Below are 9,753 nucleotides of genomic sequence, written 5' to 3'. Positions count from 1 at the left end.
ACAGGTGTCAGGCCTTGTTAGGTAGTGATTTCGGGAGAGCCTAACTCTCGCGTCCTCACCTGCATCCGTACGCCCTCGCCCATTCAGACACTTTGTTGTCCGCCACTTTTGGCTCTGCCCTGTATACATGCGGGGATATCGCGTGTGGGCGAAACGAGTTGGCGATAATGACTAGCAAAAGGTCCTCTACCCAGCAGAGTCTCTGAGTCTCCTGCCCAAAAGGAACATACTCAATTTGAGTCGTTTAGCCTTTCAAGCTCCTTTTCCCTCATTACGGATTCACCTCCGGCCAATGGACGCTATCTTTTTTTCAACTGAGCAGAACCCGTATGCCGAAGGGGAGCAGCTGAGGACAGAACTCCAGAAGCCGACACTAACGTGCCTGGAACAACATCCAACGCAATCGCCTCAGAACCCACCATGCAGCCGGGATGCCCGTCCCCGCGTGGATGCTGCCGTGGTACCGCACGCGTGCCTGAGCACATCGCGCGCCCGGCGCTCCACATTGCACGAGTGCGAATTCAGGAACACACCAACAAAACAACGAGCCTGAGATGCACTGCTACCACGGCAGTAGGAGTGCCTTGACTTCTTGGCCTCTTGGCTCCATGGTCTGGGGAAGTCGGCGATGCACGCAAGACGGATGGCAGCGTGTCTCTGAGGGAATGTGGGAGTTGCAACTCCCGTATCATGTTCAATGTATCATGTTGGCATCTTTATCGCAGAGCGGCAAGTGTAATGTCTTGATAACGTTGCGAATGTTGTCTTGCTGAATCCTGATGGGAGGGGACCCTCGTCCAGCAATCTCTGTACGAGCCACTGACATCGAGCAACATGTCCTCCTATCTTTTGTTGCCGGCCTCATTAGATGTACAGCATTTGCAGCAACAATAGCAATATGGAGCCGTCACCAATGCCACACGAGCCACCCAATGTCCTTTTGCCGCCTGCAAACACGGGGCCCTCGATGTGCCACCAGACCAGAATCAGCATCCCGAGTCTCTTAGTCTTCAGTCTTGCGGACGGCCAACGGCCAGCGCACAACCTGATTCACACACAAAAAGCGTTGTGGCGCCGTTGCTGGTAACCTTCGCCCCGAGATCTCGAAGAAGTCAAATCCGATCTCCCGCCCTCTGCCAATCACCCTTTCGCGATAGCTCCAACGCTGAGTCTATTAGAAGCGAGCCAGAGGAGGGCTGTCTCGCCACCAAACGGGGGGGATGCTGGTAAATTAAAAGTGCCCCTAACCAAGCCACCCCTGACCATGTCCATGTTCATGATCCATGGCCACCACGGTTGGTCAGGGCCTCCCCTCCATCAATTCTCGCGGTCCCTCACCCAACGACATGCGGAGGCCCTTACCCAGATAGGAAGGCCATCTGAGCAAATTGACTGTTCAAAAAAGCTCTCCAATGACATTGTTCAATTAATCAACCCCGGCTAAGCTCCCTCCCACTACGAAGCCTCAACAAGGCAGCTCGAAAAGCAGCTTTTCATATGTCGATCGACGTTCGGTCGAGACGCTCCTTTTCCCTACAGGCCATCACTGGCCCACGCGGTGAATGAGCTGCAGATTGGTCTTTGAAGCTCGAGGCAACAAGCGGCGTGCAATTTCTTATTTCCCTGGTCCCGTTCGCTTGTGCAGCGTGCTGCTTTCCCCTGACCCATGATCCCATCCCATCCCATCCCACCCCTCGACCTTCACCCCTGGCTCCCGAGGACTATCGCGTGCCGCACTGTCACCGCGTCCTTGTATGCTCGCATATTCCCACTGCGCATGCCTTCCGCGCGATGTATCTCTCCACCTGCCTGCGCGAGCAAGCGTGCTGGCCCGAAATGGTGCTCTCAGTTCCTTTCATGACGACAACGACAGGCCCAATCTCGCCGACCTGGACCCCCGCAAGACGGGGGGCTCGCCTTGAGAGTTGGGCCGAGCGAACAATTCCCCTCCTCCCCGTATGAAGGACACATTCATGGCACTTATAAAGCTGGACCCCCGGCCTGCCGCGCTCATGAGATGGCTTCTTTCTCGCCAGCTCCGGTCCCCTGCAAGTCACCCGTCAGCCAAACACAATGGTCAGAAGCAGTCTCTTGCTGCCGCTCCTTGCGGCGGCTTCCGCCGTCCAAGCCAAGGCTCCGTCACCCAGGACCGTTGCCGGTGCCTTCATCGTCGAGTTGGAGGATGGTCAGGTATGTCAATAGCTCCCACAGCAGCACTGGCCTATGCCGTGTTGAAGTAAAGTTGCTGACCTACCTTTTTCTACAGGATGCCTCCGAGTTCTACGCAGAGGCCGAGACCGATGCCATCACTCGTTTGAATCTCACCTACTCTCTTTTCAAGGGCGCTTCTATCCAGTTCAAGAACCTCGACACTGCCGATCAGAAGGCCGCCAAGCTCGGCCAGCTCGCTTCGGTCAAGAACATTTGGCCTGTGAGGACCTACAGCATCCCCAAGCCTGAGGTTGTTTGGACTGGCCAGCAGGGCCGCGACTACATCGACCTCAAGAAGCGTCAGGAGGGCGAGGATACCTTCTCGACCCACGTCATGACCCAGGTCGATCAGCTTCACGCCAAAGGCGTTTCTGGCAAGGGTATCAAGGTCGCCGTCATTGACACGGGTATCGACTACCTTCACCCCGCCCTCGGTGGCTGCTTCGGCGCCGACTGTCTCGTCAGCTACGGAACCGACTTCGTCGGTGACGCCTACGATGGCTTCAACGAGCACTTCCCCGATAATGATCCCATGGATTGCGGTGGTCACGGAACCCACGTTGCTGGTATCATTGCCGCTCAGAGCAACCCCTTTGGATTCACCGGTACTGCTCCCGGAGTGACCCTCGGTGCTTACAAGGTCTTCGGATGCGAGGGCCAGGTCAGCAACGACATCCTCATTGCCGCATACAACCGCGCCTACGAGGAGGGCAGCGACATCATCACCGCTTCCATCGGTGGTCCCTCTGGCTGGACTGACGAGCCCTGGGCCGCCACCGTCTCAAGAATCGTTGAGGCTGGTGTCCCCTGCACAGTCTCTGCCGGTAACTCTGGTGACCAGGGTATCTTCTTTGCCTCTACCGCCGCCAGCGGTAAGCACGTCACCGCCATCGCCTCCTTTGACAATGTCATCACCCCGGCCGTTCTCATTGAGAACTCCTTCACCATTGCCGGCGGCGAGTCTCAGAACTTCTCCTACACTCCCGGTGAACCCCAGAACTGGGCTGGCGTCGACCTCCCCCTCTGGGCCACCAGCACCGACTCGACCTCCACCGCTGCCCTCGGCTGCGATGCTTACCCTGCCGACACCCCCGACCTCAGCGGTAAGATCGTGCTCGTCCGCAGAGGTACTTGCACTTTCGTTACCAAGGCCCAGAACGCCGTCAACGCTGGTGCCAAGTACGTCATGCTTTACAACAACGCCGCCGGTGCTGGCTCCGTCTCTGCTGCTGTTGAGGGTCTCGAAGCTATTGGAATGACCACCCCTGCCCAGGCCGCCGTCTGGCTCACCGCCCTCGCTGCTGGATCCGAGGTCGTCCTTCACATGACTGACCCCAAGGAGGCTGAGCAGATCCTCATCAACTCCAACAACACCGCCACCGGAGGTTCCATTTCCAGCTTCAGCTCTTGGGGTCCCAACTGGGACGGTCTCCAGAAGCCCCAGTTCGGTGCCGTTGGTGGTAACGTCCTGTCCACCTACCCTAGAGCCCTGGGTAGCTACGCCGTCCTCTCTGGTACCTCCATGTCTTGCCCCCAGACCGCTGGTATCGTTGCTCTGATTGCTGATGTACGCAAGACCCTGGACCCTGCCACCATTGAGAACCTCCTCTCTGCCCACGCCAACCCCGTCAAGTTCAACTACGGAACCGGTCCCGATGAGCTTCTTGCTCCTGTCCCTCAGCAGGGTGGTGGTCTTGTCCAGGCTTTTGATGCCGCCTACTCCACTGTCATTCTCAGCCACTCCAGCCTTTCCTTCAACGACACTGACAACTTCATCCCCGAGCTCAACTTCACCATCAAGAACACTGGCGCCGAGTCCGTGTCCTACGACCTGAGCAACGTTGGTGCCGCCACTGCCTACACCTTCGAGGCCGCTGGAGATCTCTTCCCCGCCCTCTTCCCCAACGAGCTGTCCGCCGAGTACGCCACCCTTGCCTTCAGCGAGGAGAAGGTCACCGTCCCTGCCGGCGGTGAGGTTACCGTCCTGGTCACCCCCACCCCTCCTACCCTTGATGCCGGCCGCCTTCCCGTCTGGTCCGGCTTCATCGCCCTCAACGGCTCCGACGGCACCAGCCTTTCCCTCCCCTACCAGGGCATCGCCGGCAGCCTCCACAGCCACGTCACCCTCGACCAGGCCCTGATGACCACCTCCACCAGCGCAAAGGACGAGGTCTACGAGCCCGTCCCCAGCAACTACACCTACACTCTCCCTCCCCCGGGCACCGCCAACGAGACCGAGGCCGTCCTTCCCGCCCTCGCCGTCAACATGGCCTTCGGCTCTTCCTTTGTCCGCGCCGATTTGGTTCCCTTGACCACCTGCCCCCCTAACATCACTCACGAGGTCTGGGGCATCAAGACCCTTGGCCAGCCCCGCTCCTTCCCTTACCTGTACGTCTCTCGCGGTGTCTTCGCTGTCAACTTTGACGGCCAGCTCGAGGACGGCACCTATGCCCCTGCTGGCAAGTACAAGTTTGCCATCAAGTCTCTGCGTGTCTTTGGTGACGCAACGAAGCTTGAGGAGTATGATACCACTGAGACTGAGCCTTTCCGCATTGTCTACGGTGCCGCGAACGCGACCGTCTCTGCTAGACACTAGGAGGGTGTGGAAAATGTGCCACGATAGTATTACATGTCTATGCGACATTTCTTCTTGTAAATAAGTTTATAGGACTGGAATAATGCCTGATATCTTCATAAACCAAAACGCCTCTTCCATGGTGCTACTGTATTATGCTATGTCAAGTTCATTTTCGCCCTTGATGTTCCTTTGTCGGCATCTAAGAGGATCAAACCCCGCCTCTGCCTCAACAATCTCTTCCACGACATAGTTTAGTGCTTGAGAATCGTCAAGACCCCCAAGGGTGGATGATGCAAGTCTAGAAGTACTTTTACGCTGATGTTCACTCAAGATCACTCACACCTTCGCTCTCAGCACATTCCCAACGGCCGCTACTCTAGCAGCGACAAGACTTCCTACGCCCAACAACGTCACTACGGCCGCCCAGACTTGCGCCCACATGTACTTCCCACCTGACACGTCGAGAATCGCGCCAGCGATAGGAGGCCCTGCCAAGGAAGCTACGCCCACGATCGTCGCAACCATACCAAAGCGTGCTCCCATCTTCGTAGGGTCTACAGTCAAACTTGCCAGGGCTGGCGTGAAAACGCCTTGCACAAAGCCGTTTGCGATGCCGAAGAATACGCTCAGGACGTACAGGCCCAGACTGGTGTGGACTCCGATCCATGCAAAGTACATGCCGCTCACAACCACGTTGCTGATGATGAACACATTGATCGAACCCAGACAGTGCCCAGCTATGAACCCGGAGAGAACGCGACTGGGTATTCCCGATGAGTTTAGAATCAGCAGCAGAGAGACGGATTCAGTGAAGGACAACCCGATGACCTCACGCGCAAAGACATTCATCTAACGACTTGTTAGTTGGTAACTCCCAGAACCAGATTGTCCACGACTCACATAGAATAGACTGAAGTAGAGAGACAGGAACACAAAGAAGCTTCCAATGGCGAAACACGTGTACGACCGTTCCCTGAACGCAGCCCACTCAATCAAAGGACCTTGCTTCCTAGGCACAAGGCGCGGCCTCATCAGCGCAATCGCAATAACACCAAGAACCAGCATCATCAACGCCTGGCACCTAACAGCCCACGCGAACCCAACATGAGGCATCGTATAATTCAGCAAAATGGGAAACGTAACGGAGCCGAGGCCTGTCCCGGTGGTGACTATGGAAAGCGCCAACGTCTTCCGTCTCTTGAAGTACGAGCGGACGATGGTAATGCCCGGCATGAACATGATGCCCATCCCAAGTCCGGTGCATAGACCTTGGGCAAGGAAGATTTGCCAGTAAATGCGACAGAAACTGGTCAAGAATGTCCCCATTACTGCCATGAATAAGCCGACGATGACTGCGTGGCGGGTGTATCCTGCGTCAGCAAGGCGACCTGACAGCGCGCAGATGCCAAAGGTGAGGAAGATCTGGATCGAGCCTATCCAGGATGCCTGCGATGAGGGGAGGTTGAGGGTGGTGGTGTAATAGAGTTGGTAGACGCCGTAGGAAGAGGGGTAGCCCCAGGCGATTTGATTGATCAAGTGGGAGGCTAGGACTTGCAGCCAGGCGGTGGTGCCTCCATCCGGATATGTGAACTCCTCTTCATTTTCCTCGACGATCGAAGTATGTTGCGAATTGGGGTGATTGAATGGAGGATTTTCTTCAGGGCTGGGTATTGGTGGTTGCGGTGGTTGCAGTCCAAGTGGCTTCTTTTCCTCAGGAGGTAACATGATGGTGGGATTGGCTTAGCGGATGGTCCAAAACATGCAGCGGCCTTTCAACGGACGAGTTCGAGGTCTGATGATGTCGAGTTTGGAGAGACACCGCTCTGCATTTGGACGATTAGCTTTAAGAAATAGGAGTAAATCGATTGGGTGACTCACAAGCCATCTCGCCAATACTCGAGGGCCGGTATTTCTTTCCTGATATCATATCCGCGTTTATCTCCAGGTGGCACAACGCACAGGACAAGGTTTCCTCCGCTTGCTGCACTGGTCTTGAACCAACTTTTCCGACTGAGACATGGGTCACGTAGAGGTTGTGGGGAAGATTGATCGCCCCTTGATTGCAGTTATCAGGATCTCCAACAAAGAGCTGGGGTAAAGATGAGTAGGTATTTTGTTGCCCGCTTTGTCATCGGGCTCGATTTCTACATTGAAGCCAAACGAAATCGCAGTACGATGAAGTTGCGAGCAGACTGGGCAATTGGCCTTAAAACACTAGCCAATAGGATTCTGCAATGTCGAAGTTGGCCACGATGTGGACAATGGTATCACATGTAGAGTTACTCAACGTTGACAGAAAGAGTCCACCCGTCTATCTGAGCACAATACATTATTCATCGTGAATTAGTATCACTATAGTTACCACTATGCACGCGTTGTGATGATAACTCTCTTGTACCGGCGGATCGCGTACGGCCCCTTCTTCGTGCGGACCTGTAGGACGACATGCCACTCCTCCCCATCCGATGCAGAGCCGGCCTCAGTTGGCGGCGAGATGGTGACTATTGGTCCAAGTGTGACATTTGCAAAGCCAGCCTCATTCAGAGGGAGAATGCCATTCGTCCCGAGTGGTGACGAGAGTGGTTGAATTGTCAGAGAAGGTTGAACGCCGTATCCCTGAGGGGGCGGGTATCCAAACCACTCAAAGTCGAGTTGACTCGTGTCTCCAGAGTGGTCGGCATCGCAAGTGCTGATCGCATCGAGTATGATTGACCCATTGAGGCCGAGGTCGAATCTCACAACCTCGGTGCCTGTCGAGCCATTGATGCTTAGGAGAGGCGGGTGTGCCACTGCACTCACGCTGTTGTTCAGCGTCCACTGCATGCGGGCGGCAAAATCGTCTTGCATGGCATCTCTCCAACGCCAAATCGTTGCCTGGCTGCTACGGTATTGGCCTCCGCTGGGAAGTGATACGCTGTCTGGTGCGTTGCCATACCAGTTGAAACCATCCACTTCGGAGACCCTGCTGTAACGACCTCCCCAGCCTCCAAGGTTTGGCATATCTGGTACCGAGAGGCCATTCGAGATGAGCCACAGGAAGCTAGGAGAGTCACCCTCCATCCCGTACAAAATCTGAGGATATATAGTCCCGAAAGGCCCAACTCGAATGTTCGCGTCGGCCCATGCGTTCTTGATCTTGGTGGTGTTTGCGAACCCATTGTCGTCCGTATTGATTCCGACCCAGGTTGCACCCTCAAATTCGTTGAAACCATTAATGCTTGTGATGTAGAAAATATCTGGCCATCGAGCTTGGATCCAAGAGCCGACGTTATCTTGGTCCGAGATAGCGTAGACCCGAAGCCGCGACCGTAGAAGTGCAGCATTCTCTGATGACTGGTTCATCTCGATGTGCTGGAGGGCTTGTGCCAACGTGCCTGCGCCGCCCCAGAGACTGACGTGTAGAGGTTCCGAAGATTCTTCGAGTTTCTCGATCATGTTCTTCGCTCCTTGGCTGAGAGTCGTACTCAGAGCTTCCATCCCATAAACCTGCATGCGCAATCAATTAATCAGACGAGGTCTATTGAGCCTAAGAGAAATCACTCGTAGATTCGGAGACTTACCTTGGGCCCAGAGGACACCAATGGCAGGAAGACATCCGAGCTGCTGTACTGGGAATCCTGTGAGACGTGGCGATTGAGATTGCCCACCACCGTGCCGTACACCTGCAGTATTTTAGTCATCTCTTCCGGGTGCGTCTCGTTCCTCAAGAATGTCGATGTGGTTGCGCAAAGCCCGCGAATATCCAACTGATTCGAGTACAAGAGCAGGCGGATGAGTGACATGGAATCATCTGGCTCGTTGAGTATGTCGGAGAAGATGAAAATCCTGGGCTTAGTAACATTGTTGAGTCCATTGGAGCTGTTGCTAGTGTTCAGCAAGCTTGCATCACATCTTATCGATTCTGCGCTGACGGGCGATGCTACAAAGTGAGCCCAGAACAGGACAGGCAGCCCCAGAAGCCAATAATGCCAGAGTGGTGCCATGTTGGTCCTAATCTTGCAAGGTGAGCCTTTGGATAATGACTGATCACCTTCAACAAAAGATCGACTCAAGCCATGACTGGAGGCGACACGTCCCTTTTCAAGAGATTGAATGACGCTCTTCAAGGTCTCCTCGCTTAAGAAGATTCAATGCGCTCCGCCCCGGGATGGACAATCCCACTACCGCGGCCCGTGTTTACACTTCCCATCTTGGGAAACATCGAAGAAATCAATCTGAGAAATGCTCAAAATGCCCCGATTTGGGTCATTGAGCACGTCAAGTTGCTGGCGTGGAGATTGCGGGGATTCCGGGGTAGCTATGTCGGGGTCGTGTTGTTTTCTCCTCTAGGATCTCGTCGGAAAATCCGAGGTCGCGCCGTGTGGGGGGTTAAATACTTGCTCAACGAAGTGGTGTTGTCTACAAGTAGAGTCGATGGCCGAGCAGTAGATTTGCAGCACAAATATGAACAATATATGCTGGCTCACTGTCCTATATAATGCCATGAACAGCTTGTTGTTTGGCATCTTTCTTCATAAAACTTTTGGTGATTGTTATTGTCATCACGTGATGGAACTGCCCTCGAGATATTTCCAAATATGTTGAGTACTTGATAGTAGAATCTTCCTGTTTTATCTGGAGGTCTCGAGTTCGAGCCAAGCATTCGGAAGAGTGTATCCTTTCTCTCCTCCAGCTCGCGAAAACACTCCTTTCTGTTCTTCGCTAGTAGGTGATTAGGTAGTAGATGCCGAGGTATGTCAATATAGAAGACTGAGGCAAGCCTGAAGGACAATTAAGACTGTCAGTTCTCCGAGTTGGTCCACATATCAACAATTCCAGCAAGTTGACTTGGAAGAGCTGGCTCTATGATGTATCGCTGTTGCTGCTTACCACAGTTTGGATACAGATGCCGGATTTCCCGAAATCCGGAATGATCCCCGACAAGAGCGCATGCGGGACCCGAGCGACCCGGGGCATACTAGTTC

At 54.6% G+C, this 9,753-nt stretch overlaps 3 protein-coding genes across 3 annotated transcripts; 1 reads left to right on the top strand and 2 right to left on the bottom strand.

Moving 5' to 3' along the window:
• Window positions 1-2,073: 2,073 nt before the first annotated feature.
• On the top strand, window positions 2,074-4,807 carry BDP55DRAFT_728009 (subtilase; the record flags this gene model as incomplete). The annotated part of the gene is made up of 2 exons (XM_060579387.1): window positions 2,074-2,190; window positions 2,267-4,807. 2 exons carry the CDS (start codon window positions 2,074-2,076, stop codon window positions 4,805-4,807), a joined length of 2,658 nt encoding a protein of 885 aa, XP_060430157.1.
• A 109-nt stretch (window positions 4,808-4,916) lies between these two features.
• Window positions 4,917-6,862, bottom strand: BDP55DRAFT_703698 (major facilitator superfamily transporter). The gene is made up of 3 exons (XM_060577975.1): window positions 6,668-6,862; window positions 5,690-6,612; window positions 4,917-5,638 (listed from the first exon to the last, which is right to left on the bottom strand). The coding sequence occupies exons 2-3, from the start codon at window positions 6,512-6,514 to the stop codon at window positions 5,126-5,128; spliced, it is 1,338 nt and encodes a 445-aa protein (XP_060430156.1). The 5' UTR covers window positions 6,515-6,612; window positions 6,668-6,862; the 3' UTR covers window positions 4,917-5,125.
• Window positions 6,858-8,659, bottom strand: BDP55DRAFT_661890 (uncharacterized protein). The gene is made up of 2 exons (XM_060574758.1): window positions 8,350-8,659; window positions 6,858-8,275 (listed from the first exon to the last, which is right to left on the bottom strand). Exons 1-2 carry the CDS (start codon window positions 8,569-8,571, stop codon window positions 7,154-7,156), a joined length of 1,344 nt encoding a protein of 447 aa, XP_060430155.1. The 5' UTR covers window positions 8,572-8,659; the 3' UTR covers window positions 6,858-7,153.
• Window positions 8,660-9,753: the final 1,094 nt, after the last annotated feature.

The sequence above is a fragment of the Colletotrichum godetiae genome (genome assembly GCF_030913485.1).
Source record: "Colletotrichum godetiae strain CBS 193.32 chromosome Unknown BDP55scaffold_18, whole genome shotgun sequence".
Lineage (NCBI taxonomy): Eukaryota > Fungi > Ascomycota > Sordariomycetes > Glomerellales > Glomerellaceae > Colletotrichum > Colletotrichum godetiae.
This window is presented reverse-complemented; position numbering and strand designations above follow the sequence as displayed.

Coding starts and splice junctions, on each gene's coding strand:
- BDP55DRAFT_661890 (XM_060574758.1), bottom strand. CDS start 8,571: ATGTCACTCATCCGCCTGCTCTTGTACTCGAATCAGTTGGATATTCGC. Junction 8,276..8,349: donor TGGTGTCCTCTGGGCCCAAG/GTAAGTCTCCGA, acceptor TTGCGCATGCAG/GTTTATGGGATGGAAGCTCT.
- BDP55DRAFT_703698 (XM_060577975.1), bottom strand. CDS start 6,514: ATGTTACCTCCTGAGGAAAAGAAGCCACTTGGACTGCAACCACCGCAA. Junction 5,639..5,689: donor TCTACTTCAGTCTATTCTAT/GTGAGTCGTGGA, acceptor ACAAGTCGTTAG/ATGAATGTCTTTGCGCGTGA.